At 37.0% G+C, this 14,932-nt stretch overlaps 1 protein-coding gene across 2 annotated transcripts in view; it reads left to right on the forward strand.

Annotated features, from left to right (window-relative positions):
• Positions 1-4,439, forward strand: part of tei (irregular chiasm C-roughest protein teiresias) — a 310,935-nt gene extending 306,496 nt beyond the window's left edge. For both annotated transcript variants that reach the window (XM_086912166.1, XM_086912165.1), the window contains one exon: positions 1,838-4,439. In XM_086912166.1, the coding sequence (XP_086768292.1) occupies positions 1,838-2,071 (234 nt within the window). In that variant the 3' untranslated portion in view covers positions 2,072-4,439. The remainder of the gene's footprint in view (positions 1-1,837) is intronic.
• Positions 4,440-14,932: the final 10,493 nt, after the last annotated feature.

Consider the following 14,932-nt stretch of genomic DNA (forward strand, 5'->3'; position numbering starts at 1 on the left):
TAAATATTTTTAATTTGTACAAATGTATACTTGCACGAGTGTAGAATTAGAAATCTCAAGATTCTCTCGAGATTCAACGCGAAACACCTCGAGGTATCTAATTTATCACCGGGCGAATGCAAATTTGACAAAAGAGGGGAACGTAAATCACGCGGAACAAGGAAGTACACGTGGGCTGGTCGAGAAAGAAAAAGACGGAGGGAGGAAGTTAACGAGGAAGGCGACAAGGGAAGGAGAAGACGAGGAGAAGGTCGGTTCGTAGTGGAAACCGACGAGAAGGGGCGAGGATGAAATACGAAGTTAAATGGAGCAAGAAACTGCGACTGGTTGCACGCGAAAAATTCGCGAGACTAAGAATAACGTCTGTCTCGAATTGCGGGAGAAGTTATCACCGGGACGAGTGGAATCGGATTCAATTACGTAAACGTATTTCCCTCTTGGTCGTATTTACCAAACGAAGGGGACGGAAACTGATAAAAGGAACATCGGATGTAATTATACCTTTTTTTCGACCGATTCAACGCGTAACTCCCCGATTTAATTTTATTTTCCAAGTTTAAAATTAATTCGAGAATCTATCGTCTTTTCCGTGCATAAATTATTCCACCCTTTGAATAACAACAGAAATTTTTCCTTTCTACTTTATCCGATCGGCGACCTGTTTCTCGTTAATTAAACGCGTGCAAAGATAATCAGAGTAATTAACCATGACTGAATAATACAAAAAAAGGCGTTTAATAAGCGCGTCAGTTGCATCGTGTAATACGTAATAATGGAGCTCGTAATAACACGTTGTCCTGAACTCGACGAAACACGCTTTCTTTTTTTTTCCACCACACTGCAATTGACATTCTCGGATATTATCTCATTCCTTCCTATGTTTTTATCAATTATTTCGTGTCGATAATTTTCAACCGTGCTGGATTTAATGTACCCGATTTTATCGATTGGAATATAAAAAACCCGAGGGATTGTAAAAAGAGAGATTGTTCCTCGAGAAGGAAGGAAATGTAACTTTGAGAGAAGAAGGAAAAAGAAGGAGAAAATCGGAAGCGATACGTGCAATTGAACCAAGAGAACGCGGAGGGGGATGTAGGAAGTTTTCAGTTTGCCGCGAAAGTTCCACGCAAAAGTTTAATCGTAAGAAGCTAAGCAGAATTGCGATAGATAAGGAATAGTGAATCGACGTTATCGAGTCCCCGAGTTAATGAGTTCGATAAAAACGATCGGGGAATCGAACGAAACTGTCGTTTAAATATCGCATCCTTTTACAAAAGAAATCTGTTCCTATTTTAATTTATCTTCCGTGTTCGATGAAATTGATTTCGTTTCAATTTAATCGTAATTTTTGCGAATTTAAAAATCACGTTTCGATTCACATTTATATTTTTCATATGTAAAAATATATTAATGTTTATTTTTAATATTAAATATATTCTATATAATCCTAATCGAATATTGAAAATAATCTTCAAATATAATATACGCATATAAAACGTTAATTATACAAAAATTTCTTTCCTTCTCGAACTCCCTTCTCGCCTTTCCTCGCCAAAGAACAAACTTAGATTTTCCTGAAGAGAAAAAAAAAAAAAAAAGAAAAGAAAAGAAGTGGAAAATTCAAACTATCCTTGACCCATTCTCCAATCGACTCTCCTCTCTAAAACTTGCGCCAACGGTAACAATCCCTTCGAACTCCTTTCCAGATAAATTATCCCTTATAATCGGCCGCCTAGCGAACTCTTTGGATCGTCGAATCGGGTCACGAATACTTGACAAACTCCCCTGAACCACTGGTATTGAATTCATTAACGGTCCCTCGTTGTTTGCCTTTCAGGATGGTGGCACGGAGTCCTGTTACAGAACGGTGCTGAGCTTCGACACGATTCAATGGTCTCATGCCGGGGAATGGTGGGTGTTGGTACGCTCGTCGGAAGGGATCTCGGATGCTTCCGTTTTGTTGAACGTGACGCGAGCCTCCGAGTACAGTCACGCTCACTTCCGGTCAGCGAGTCTCACTTACCTATCGATGTGTTTGGCCCTGGTCATCCTGCAGGAGCATCGTCGCTGAGGGATCGTGGTGAGACGACGTCGAAAATGTTGCTTTGTGAACAGCCAAAGGAAGCGGATCGAATTTGAGAAGTCAGCTTCCCTGTTCAATGGATGAGAAATAAAGGGGGAAGGAAGTCGGAGTTCCGTCAGTATTTTCCGCGACGATTGTAAATATAAAATATATAAATTGCAGAAAAAGAGGGGAGGGGCAGGGGAGGAGGAAAAAAAAAAGGAAAAAAAGAAAAAGGACGCGAATGGAGAAAGAGATAATCGTTTCGGTAAGAATAGTTTCGAAAGAATGTTTCGTGTTCTTGACGCGAGGTGAAACTCGATGACGATGCAACGAGAAAACCCTGTTTATTATGTATCGAAAAGGGTGAGCGCGCTTAAACGAGAGAAAGCCTTTTATCGACACTGTCGTTGTCGATGAACGATGCAGAGCTTCCGGCGACGACGATAATCCGGCCTCGACGTTCCTTAATCATGAATCTCGTTGCTAGATTCTCTCGTTCTTTCTTTTCCTTTCTCTCTTTCTTTCTCTTTCCACTTCTCCGTTGCGTAGTTTTCGTTTCGATATTCTTGTCATAGGATTTTCTAGAAGATAAATGACTTGGTAGAATAGATGGAATCGATTCGTAACGAGGATTGTTTATTGTAGATTTATTTTCCATTCTTTTTTTCCCCTTTCTCGTCTCCTTTTTTATTATTGAAAAGAGATAAAAGGAAAAGAAAAACGAGACTTCGAAATCCACGAGTCGAACCCGTCGAACTACGATACAATTAATGCCTTTCTCTCTTTCCTTAAACGAGAGAAACAGCGCGGTCGAAATTATCGATGATACCGATTATCGCGTATAAAAACTTTGTAAATCATTACGAGATTTTTGATTGTAAAAAAAACCGTTTCTCGCAACGATTTTCTCGATTAAGCGTGATAAAAAAAGAAAAGAAAAAAAAAAGAAAGAAGAAATATTGTACGGATGTTACGCGTAACGGAGGCACGTGTAAATATTTGTATAAATAGTTTATTTGTAAGGAGATCGAATGCGGCATGCGAAAATAAAAAAAAAGAGAGAAAAAGTAAGAATTTAAAAAAAGTATATGTACACGCGTTGAATAAGAGACCAATTTTTACATTCGGATTCGCAGAGAACGTCGACGGCTGAATGTCGAACCGAACGAGTCGAGCGGTAAACGAAGACTGTTCGTTCCCGCGTAATTGTTATAGAATATAAACACGAACCAAAGAGAATAATTCGACGTTATAACAAAAGGAAAGGAAAGGGAATATGGGATTAACTAGAGGTTACGTGTACGATTAAGAAAACGAAAATAACGAAATAAAATTAAAACGCAAGAAACGAAACAAAAAAAAATATTCCGTAAAAAAAACAAAACTAGATACATTAAGGGAAAAACGGTACATTGTTGTATATTATTTTAGGTAAGTAGCATTAAAAACAAAAAGAAAAAAAAATAGCGTGTATATAGTGATTGTAAATGCATAGGCTATCGATACACCGAGGGCTATGCATGACGAATTATACAGTGACGCTGTTAGAGATATATTTATTATTCGTTGATATATTTTTATAAAGTTTTATTTAGCCATAAGTTCTCGTTCGCCTTCCCCCTGGATGTCGTGTGCCGATCGATGGTTAGTTTTCAATTGAGAGTGGCCGTGAAAAATGTGTGACGATAATAACGACGACGATGATGACGATTTTGATTCGGACGAGAATTATTCCAACGAGGATATATTAACGATGAATAAAAATACGAAATTTCTCTTTATCCCGAACGAACGTTCGTGAATTTAAACTGTTTTTGACCTGTATTGCGACGGAAAAAAAAAAAATAAGAAAGGAAAAAATTGAGGAGCAAAAAAATGAACATGATCTAACATCGTTGTTCTTCGTGATTATTCGTTTTTTCATCTCTCCACGATTGCTAGATAAGAAGTCTGAATAGTAATCTCGTTTCGATCGTTTCCAGTTCCTCCGAAAGAAACAAGAAGAAGGAAGGAAGAAGGAAAAAAAAAATGATGTTGTTGCGTACAATTTTTGTAAGCGCAGTGGTTCCTAATTTTTGTCAACGCATGCCGGCTGCGATGCGTTTAGCTTCGTTCATCCGTTCACGCCTAATCCGCACGGAAGTCGGCATTATTACATTTTATATAGAAGCGAGAACGAAAAATTATCCGATGTTCGACCCGATTTCTTCATTTTCGAATTTTTTGTCCGAACGAAATATGAAAATCACCTCCCTGTAGTTCATTTTTTTGTTTTCTTTTTTATCCAATTGCTTAGGTGTTATAAATAAGCAACGTGATGTAATCGTTGTATCCCATGACGCCTAAAAGTCCAATAAATGATATTTACAATATATATGTGTTGATCTGATTATTCCCATCTGTGTCATTAAATCCCCTTCCTCTAAATTTCTTACTTTTAAGAATATTTTAGTAATTTTAGTAAAGTTTAATAATAAATAAAGTTTAATTTAAGTAAAGTTTCTAATACAAAAGTTACAGAAGAGTTTTTTTCCTAGTTGTTAATATTTCTACTGGTAAAAAAATCAGTTTTTCGGCAAAAGTTCGTGATGAGTAAACGGAAAAGGAACGTAAAGTAGACAAATTACTTTGGCAAAGAAACCAAGCGGTTTTCTTCCTGTCTATCTTTTCGATCATCATCTTAGTTCTTGTCGACGAGATCGATTTTGAGGATCGTACGATTTTTCGTTATTTCAATAATTTTTAAATTTTTCGTTGAATACGCAATATCGTTTAATGAGAAAATTAAAAAATTTTTAAATTATTATTATATATTTTTAACGTTTTATATTTGTCTATATATATATATGTATGAATATATTTAAAATGATCGTCAATAATAATTGTTGTCGAATAAAATTAATTGAAATTTATGAGAAAAGAAAGAAATAATATCGTAGAGTTACGAGAAAACTCGATATAAAGTTGCAATCATGCTAATAGAAAAGAAAACCTGGAAAAGAGGTGGTTGCGCAAGAAAGCGTGGTATTTCTTTGCTTTAACCGACAAGGTTTCAACAGGGAAGCAGTAGAAAAGAAAGAACGTCGACTCCTCGGAAATTCGTCTGCTTCTTTCTTTCGTCCCGTAAAATAAGTCATGGCATTTGCCTCGTGAAATATCCACGAAACAGCTTCCCACCCTCGCGTATCCACGAAATATCAACTTTTTAAGGAGCAAATAGAAACCGGAGAAGCGCAACTTCAAAAGAGAAGAATAATCTAACTGTTATATCATTCCTAGACTTGAATTAAATAATCTATAAAAAGGAAGAAACTTAATTTTAAACGCAGTCTCGCTTTTTTTAATATTTCAATCCTTGTAAATATTCCACTATCCTACAACTACACGATGTCATCGATAAATAAACTATATGAATAACTCGAAAACGAGTGTTCAAAAAATATAACACTTATCGAAATGGAAAATGAATAAAAATTCCCAACAAATTATCGTCTCGAAATATACATATATCGATATATATAAATCTATAAAATCGACACGTGTAAGTCGAGATTTCGTATTTTCTCGAGGGATTAAAATCTCTGCCGGGTAAAATTATGTTGAGGATTTTCGGTGTTGAAGCGGCACATTTCCAGCTTTAATCTTGCAAGTCGATCCACCTAATACATAATGGATCCCTAAGGCCTAAGGGTGAAGGTTCGTCCAATCGGATTAATGGCGCTGGCAACACTTTTCCCGGCTAAATAATGCTACCGGGATTCGATGCATGCCGGCCCTTCCGTTTCCTCCACCGGGATACACACAGATCTGTGCAGCATTCTCGGACACGTACACACTATCCGGCAATATCTCGAATTGCTCGTGATCGACTATCTTGCAAGTACCTTTACTCGCTGCGAGTTGCGCCTGTATGCTGACAGGGGAATTGAATGAGGTGGAAGTTTCTAAGTAAACGGGAGAAAACAGGGAACAGAAAGGTATTTAATTCGTGTCCAACTGCTTTTGCAAACACTTCACGATTTTACATCGATTTTAAAGTTTACCATGAATTCTCTTTGCAAATAAATTACAAATAAATTCTTTCGCTATTATACACCATTAACTATCTTGCATTGCATCCTCTTACATTGTATTTTAAGAAGACTATATTTTATTCGGTTTAACGAAAACAATTTTGAAGAAAGGGAATCTCGATTTGTAAATGTAAAACGCTCAGATCGATTTGCAACAAGTGAGTTTTTTTATCGGAAATAATCAATCACTTGTTGAGCCAACGTTTGAAACGCGATAAATTCTTCGATATTAAAAAAGGATATATTAAAAAAGCGTGTCTTTTCCTACTTCTCGCCTTTTACTGCCACTCTTTATCATCGTTCGAACAAGAGGAACTCGTTCTCACCGCCTCGTTTCTAGCTTCTTTACCCATTATTATCGCCAAACAAAGAAAAAACGATTCAACTCAGTTAGGAGGGATTAAGATCCCCGGGGATGTCTCTCCACGGGTCCGAAAAGAACTAACTACCTATTTTCGTAACAATATTAACCAACATTTATCTCAAGACTGCCGGTTCGCAGTTTCGCGGGAAAATCAAGTTCGTGGCAGACAATTAACAAGGGCCTGGGATCTTGGGTGTACCTATTTCACGGGGGGGGGCAGAAGTGGGGCGGACACGGAAGGGCGGGGGAGCCGAATAACGCCTACGCGGAGCCCAGTAAATTACTCTTAACTTCTCCGAGGGTAAAAATTACGAAGTTGTAAGGCCAGAAACCGAGAGGAGGGCTTAAAATTGCCCCGCGCACCCCTGCTCTCTTCATCACAACCCCCGTGAGGAACCATAATTCTCGCCCTATCTACACCGAAACTGCTCCTTCTTGCCGACTCTCGAGACTCGTGGGAATCGCTCGTCATTTATTTATTTTCTCATCTCCCCTGGGACCTGGCCATCGGAGAAATCCGTCGAAGATAGACTTATCAGGGACGCCTGAAGCCCGACTTCCTTCGAAATCTATGAATCCGATATCCGCGAAATCCGTCCCATCGTCAAATGATACAATCGTCGTGGTCTTGGAACGATTAATAAAATATATTTGGGATATATATATGTACGAAATGATTTCGAACGTTTAAGTAGTTGCAATTTTTTTCAAGACTGAGTCGATGTCCGGAAGAGATCATTATGATTCTCGGGAACGAGAGAATTTAATTGAGGGAAAGTTTGTAAGTTTTACGATATCGTAAAACGGAGGATTCTTCGTTTAGAGATTTTGTTTGGGAGCGTTTATAAATTTGTTAATTTCGCTCGCGAAATGAGAGCTCGCGACGCTAAGTAAAAAGAATGAGGGTAGCTATTCGCAGTATGGCGGACATTTGAACGTAAGAAGGAAAAAAGATGCTTACGCTTTTTACCGGCATTTTTCTATCGGAAAATCTTTTATCAATCGAGTTTAGTTAAATTATAAATTGAGAGTTAATTTATTCGATTCATTAATATCTACATGGTGGTAAAATTCTGATAAGTTGAAAGTAGAAAAATTTCGTCGATTTCGAATATCAAGAAAATTTGTTTTCGCTAACTGGAAAGAGAACCGGGTAGGAAAAAGTTAATTGTGTTTCGGATTCATTGTTGTTTTAAGCCCGCCACACCTTTTATAAGAAAGACCTCAATTACATCAGCTGACTAAATTTCTCTCATCTCTTAATAAATACGTTGCACAAATAAGCCAACACTAAAAAAAAACGAACGAGATTAAACATTTACGGAACATTTAACTTCTTTTAAAAAAAAGTAAACAGGGACATTTTTTCGGAAACTATCTATATATCATCAATTGCATTAATCTAAATCAAATCTCATATCTTTGTCCAAATATTTCACGAAAAATTTATTAAATCCCAAAATTTTTCTATTCGACTTTACTCAATTAATCTCATAACACGGATAAACAAATAATAAAAAAAAATGGGGTCAAGTATTTCTAAAATAGCATATACTTAATCTCACGAAAAAATACAAGCTAATAATACTTTTTGAAAAATATGAATTATATATATTATAAATTCCTGTTTGAATTTACAAATATACTTTTTCTCATCACTTGTATTTTATCGTTCCCACGTATCACATCTACGTTGAATAATTTTTTTATAACTCAAGATTTCTCGTCGAAATTTCTTGGATTGCTCGTGCGACCATCCTGCTGAGCATTCACGTCGCGCAAACTGCTCGTTTCCTACCAGTTACGATTACAAACGTATTCATTAACCCTCATTCCCGAGGAAGCTCGATCAGCCCCTCTAATCAGGGAAATCTCTATTCTTCGCGTACTAGCAGCCATCGTGTAACCAGTTTCCGGCCCACGCGTTATCCGATCGTTCGCGTCTTCGCAAAGAGAGACGAATACTCGTCGGATATTCGTGAAGGAAGAGAAGCGAACAAAGATTAAAAAATAAAAAAGGATTATTTAAAAATAAATCAATGGTTTTTTTTAATGTTAATTCGTCCATTTTCCGTGTTCTGGAATCCGCGAAGGATCTGCTTAGCTAGTTCGGTTGTCTTTCGAAGAAATAGTTTCCAAATTGGGTGGGCAGGATGAAAGGAAAGGTGGAAACGGAACAGAGGATACCAAATTGTATCCTGGCGATCTCGGTACGGTAAGTTAAAACCGTGAAACTTTACCAATTTGCTCGAATGGTGCGAAGAGAATGATTTCTCCATGGAACAGAGGACAATTGTAGAAGATCGTTCGTGCCAGGTGCTCGGAAAATTTCCAAATAATTCGTTGCTTTACACCTAAAATTTCGTTGAAAGATATTTGAAGCTGGGTTTTTTTATTGCGATACGAATCAGGAAAGAGTTTTATGCTAATTATTAAAATATAAAAAGGTGAAGAAGAAGGGCAAGAGTATCAGCATTATTAATGTTATTTTATCGTTTAGGAATACCTAGATAAGATATTATTCAAAAATCATCGTGTTATCTTACGCTTTCTTAAGAAATTGTGAGAATCAATCAATGATCAAATTGTAATCAAATCATAATTCTTAAATAAATCGTAGAATAATTAGATTGTATGCGTGATTTTTAACGACATTTCGATCTTATTCAATGCGAAAATATTCGTGCTTTAAACGTACGAATCGAATAAAAAATTAATTGAATGTTGTACAGTTGTTTTCCGTTACTCTCATCTGCTATTTATCCTTATCTATTAGCGAAGGGAGAACTCGCAGCCATTATTACTCGTAAATACACGAGTCGTCGAATAAAATTGGTGGAAAACGATGGTAATGGAAGGCGTGAAAATACGCTGGTGAAAATGGTGGACAAGATCCAAATGGGGAAAGAAAGACGAACGAAAGAAAAAAGCGGACGAACAACCGGAAGGGTGAATGGGACAAAGTGAATAAAAAAAACGATGAGAAAAAGAGTGAAAAAGAGTGGAAAAAAAAGGAGAGAGGAAAAAAAAATAAATGGAACAGAGCATGTGTCGGCACCCTGTCCTAACCGTTGCGCAGTGTTCGTTTAATTTCGATTCGATTTTCCGGCGTAGCGATGGTAAACGCGATGCAGAAACGAAAAAAATCTCGACGTGGTTGCGTGTCGATATCCATGAATCAGCGAGGACTATGTGTTGGTGCTTTATTCAGTCGCGATAAACGTCATAGCCGAGCGATGACGGTAACTAAACCGCGCAACTATTACTTTCGATACAGCTGCGTGTCACCGTTTGAAAAGGTGCGATTCGCAATTCGCTGCCCGGAAACGCGACGATTTTCAATCGTTTCGTTCTCGCGTGATATGGAAGAGAATTATTATTGGAAGATGTTTGAATTTTCGAATAATATTTTTTGATGATCTCAAAGAATTCGATTCGAACAACAGTGATTCCTCGTCTTGTAATAATTCTAATAATGTCGATCTGAGGATATTAAAAATTATATAACAGAGAGAATATAAAAAGATCAGAGAAGGATTTTACGAGAAAGAATGTAAATTTATCTCAAATCGTAGAATCGTAGATCTTTTTTATACCAACCCGACTTCGATCGTGAAAAGATGAAACGAGCAACGCCCAAGATTGAAAATTCCTTTCTTTTTTTACCTTCATAAATTTTAAACATCTCATGGATGAACCACACCTCTTGAAGAAATTTATATTACAGAGCGAATCCAGTGAACCTCCAAATTTCTCTGCTCTCCCCTCGGAGTCCCGACCTTTGAACCAGGAATATTCAAACGATAACAATAGATCTGACCCTTCTGATCCATCGGTCGCAAACGGCAGATACATTTCATAGCCTCGGGTCTAATAACATAACTCACCGAAGACAGCATCGATTTCGGATATTTGGATAATGTGCTCCGTAAGTAGAAGAAGAATCAATCGTCGGTGAGGGTGTATCCAATCCGACCATCTCGATCGACTCCAATCTTGCCTACAATTTCCTTCAAAGAGAACTTCGTATCTGATGAAAGATTCGAAATAAACCTCTTCGGTCTCTTCCCTTTTAATTCGCATAGATAGATGCCACATTCCTTGACAGATTGATTCAGGGTATTCCGTTTCTTTCTTTCAAAAGTTCATTTATAAGTAATTCAACATGTAAATAGATATCGAATAAACGATGAGGAAGAAAAAAAAGAACGAAGATAAATTAACATCGAAGAAGATTTCATTCCATGGAATAAGATCTCGCAAAGAAAACGATATAAATCTTTACAACGGAGACGAGTTCGAAATTCTGTATCTCTCCGGACTCGAAATCCAATCTCTTCTGATTTATTTATTTGTTTCTCGTTAAAGTTATCCCGACAAAGTTTCACAACTTTCCTTACATAGGTATTGTATAACTGATAGCACGTAACACGGCCGAGACGGCGACCACTTCGACACTTGGACGCGTTCGACGACCGAACAATGAAGCCCCGCACAAAGAGACTTCCCTTTCGAATTGACGGAATAGCACGATTCGATGGAGACCAGCAAGCGTGAATGAATTCCTTTCGAGTTCGTGCCAAGGAGATAGTTCGCCCCCCGTTTCGATATCCGTTTCTTCAATCCGCGCGCGACACGTTCGTACAACTGGCGACCAGGACAGCCACGACAAAATTCTTTGCCCCCTGGAATCTAACGGACGTGGATAGGCTAGGAAAGTGAAAGTCAAAGATGAACAGAACGTATGGGAAGGAGGAATCGCTAGTGAATGTGGTATATCATTCGTAAATTTCATCCTGTGACGGATTCCAATTCAATCGATTATTGAATCCCCCCGATCTTTCTAGAACGAGATCTCATATTAATTTATTAAAAAATTATCTTATACACAGATTTATTTTTAAATTCAGAAAATTTTTGTCAAAGAAGTATTAAAAATTGAAGAATTCGGTGTAAATAATTTAATGTTTAAATAAAATCTTTCTTTTCCACGATAATGATGAATTTTATTTAAGCACAAAATTAAACGATTTATAATAAACGCGAAAATTTTGACGATATAATATGAAAATTAATTTCAATTATCTCGAAAAGGGACGTTCGAACAAATTACAGCAATATTCCGCATTAGTTATTCGTTTAACAGAGATTACATTCGAAAGCTTTCTACATGCGTATCTGTATACACACGTATCTAAAAGGTGTAATAAATTGGCCGACAATATAATCGGGAAATACATTGCGCGTGATGGATTAAGTACACGCTTCCACGGTCTCGGCTCGCTATTGGCTTTCGTGCTGATAACACGCCACAGACAACAATGATACAAACACCTTTTCAGGGCAGGAGGACTAGGTCGCGTTTAAACCAGGTTGCCAGTTTATTCCGACAACATATCGAAGTCGTAATCACGTCGATGCAGCAATGTCACGTTATCATTCGTATGCAATGATTCGTCACCAGTCACGCTGTCGCATGGGACATTTCGTGCATATGACACTGCAACTCGTTTCACGAAGAACGACGCCGATACAGGGAACAGTTCCCCGACTTGTTGACAATGAAAATTATAATATCCACAATTGCAAATTTTATCTTTTTAATACATTTTTTTAATATTTTACGTTTTAATAAATGATGTCTTTTTTTTTTCATTTTTGATGAACAATAACTTGATTTATTTCCTTAACGTGCTTTTTTCAATATTTTTGTCTTTTTTGTCTTTCTTGTTTTCACTGTCAATATTTTATATTTATTTTCTACCGGTATACCATATAGAAAAATTAATATCTGCGGAAAAATATAAAACAAATCACGCTGTATTTTTACATTTTTATTTTTATTTATTATTTATTTTCAAATTATTACTTTTCGATAACAAATATTCAAAAAATTTCTCCAACCTTTTTTCCCCTTTTTTACAAATTTCATTGTTATTCGAATTATCAACGATTTGCGCATATTTAAATCAACAGAGTAATTTGAGACATTGAAAGATATGTGGAAAAATATATCTGACACGATAGGATTCGTTGCGATATCGTTTGGCAATCAACATAAATGAAATTTCATTTTCTTCCTGTGAATCGACCAATGATTGGTCGGCCGAATTGTATCCTCCGCTTCCTATGCCGATTGTAATCCGATTCGCAACATTCCGCGCACTCCATTGATAGTCTCTGGTCGAGGCCTCGCAGAATTTCGACTTCTATACAATTCGATTCTCGTCACGGGTCTTCGATGACGTTTTAACACCATTTCTATCGGAACAGCCAAGATTCTCTCTCATCCCTTCGCGCGTATTTCGATCGAACCGAATCGAATAATGTTAAAGGAAAATGAAATTTTCTCTGATTCGAAAAAAATGGCCGCAATCGACACAAAGAGTTAAAATGAAATCAATTATTTGTTCAAGTTTGTTTTAATAAATAAAAAAAGAAACGGAATCGTACAGAGTAATATCTTTGCGCTTATATTGAAAAATATTGTAAAATTTGATTCTTTCTCGTTATTTGGATATTTGTAGAATCGAAATAAAAATTCCACTAGTGGAGAATAAATGATGATTGAATATGCATACGTACAGGATTAGACTACGGAGGCTATGAAGGTCGCTTCCACTTCAAGTGCACCGAACTAAATTTCGTTTTCGTCGACCTCACAATGTCACTGACTCCGCGTCTAGAAACAGGGCTTTCGACCTCACCACGTGTATATACGAGCAAGCAATGCCACGAGCTAAAATTACAACCGCTCAAATATTTAGCCGTCCTTCTAATAGTTAACACTGAACTCCGAAAACCCTCGTTCGAACGCACACAGCCGTGTACGCGAGATACGAAAACAAATATCAATCTAATTGTAATATATTACTAACGACTCGTTTTATCTCAATCAAATTCATCGCTCCGACTTAAATCTTGTGATAACAATTTTAAAGTAACAAGTAAACGTGTCCAAAATTTGAGAAGTAAAAAGAGAACGTGGAAGAAGGAAAGACACTACAAGTGATTTTGACTGAAATTACGAATTAAGGAAAAGAACATTCATAACAGAGGGAAGAACTATATAGAATATTATTTTTTATCAAATAAATGAAAAATAAGAAAGAATCGATATGAATCTTGTCCACAATTTTATTCATCATAGTTTAAAATGTTCGTAATATTTTAAAGTTTTCAAAGAGTTCTCCACGAAAGAAACAATTGAATCGAAGCAAGAAAAAGAAAAGAAAGATAAAAAAAAAGATAAGAGGAGCGCGAAGAGGGAGAGAGTTTCGTTATCAGTTCCGCGTCCGTGGAATCCGATCTAGAAACGAACTTGACCCGGTTCAGGCCAGCTGCAGGAATATTTCGTGATGTATCTACCTGTCGGGCATAGGTAGAACTCGAACGGCTGCTCGCGGCGAAGGTGAGCCCCGGCTAGAATAGCGACGAAGTGGAAGAGGGACACGACGTTCCGTGGTAGGCGCGAGTGAAACAGTTTGCTCCGCGAGAGACAAAGAGTAGGTCAAGTTCAGAGGAACGTGGATGGAGTAACAGTCGAGTGACTCTCGCTTTCATATTCCCTGTGGCGTATACACGACTGTCGTATGCACGTATGCACGCGTGACCACACACGCAGCAAATTCGCCTATTCTCCGCGGAACGAAGATTGAAAAATGGTTGTCGAGGAAACTAAGGGAAAGGATAGTTAGGTTAGGTTTTCACCCGAGGATAGAAATTTTTTTATCTTTGTCAAGATTTTTTTAAACCAATTAAAGGAAGGAAATTTTAATGCTTGGAAGCGATTTTTTTTCTTCTTTTTTTTTTTTTTTTTGGCTAATTATCCGAAGAGAGGAAAATGTTCGAGACGAAGTTTTCTCTCGAATGATTTCGAGAGAAAAGTTTCAGTATTGGAAAGAATGGATGAGATTTGGAGTGTTGGAAGGAAAATGAAGAATTTAGGTTAATCGGGAATCTTTCGTAAACGAGCTGATTGTCAAAGAAGCGTTTCGCATGATTTATATTGATATTCGTTACGAACGATCAAAGAAAGATAATTTTCAAACTTCTCTTATCGTGAAACTTCGTTTTAGCGAAAAGTTCTCGCAAACTCGTCTCACTTAATCAGCAAAATTCCCTTAAGGAGTAATAAATAAGGAATGGACGATTGGTTAAAAACGTTTCGGGACAAGGAGAAATCGTACTTTGAAGTCTCTCTTATCAGGCAGAAAATTTTCATAATAAATTCACGGTATAATTTCAACTATTCGTTCATTGAAATTCACGATTAATTATCAAATGTATTCGGTCAAATTGAAGAATCGTTGTGCGTGGTTCTATCTTTTGGAAATAACATGAGTTATCGTTTTATACAAGAGTGACAAGAAATGGTCACCAATTTTGTCTGGCTCTAATGACGAGATTGTATCTACTAATATTGCATAA

The sequence above is a fragment of the Apis florea genome, unplaced genomic scaffold (genome assembly GCF_048593485.1).
Source record: "Apis florea isolate Af1SG1 unplaced genomic scaffold, ASM4859348v1 contig_3367_pilon, whole genome shotgun sequence".
Taxonomy (NCBI): Eukaryota; Metazoa; Arthropoda; class Insecta; order Hymenoptera; family Apidae; genus Apis; species Apis florea.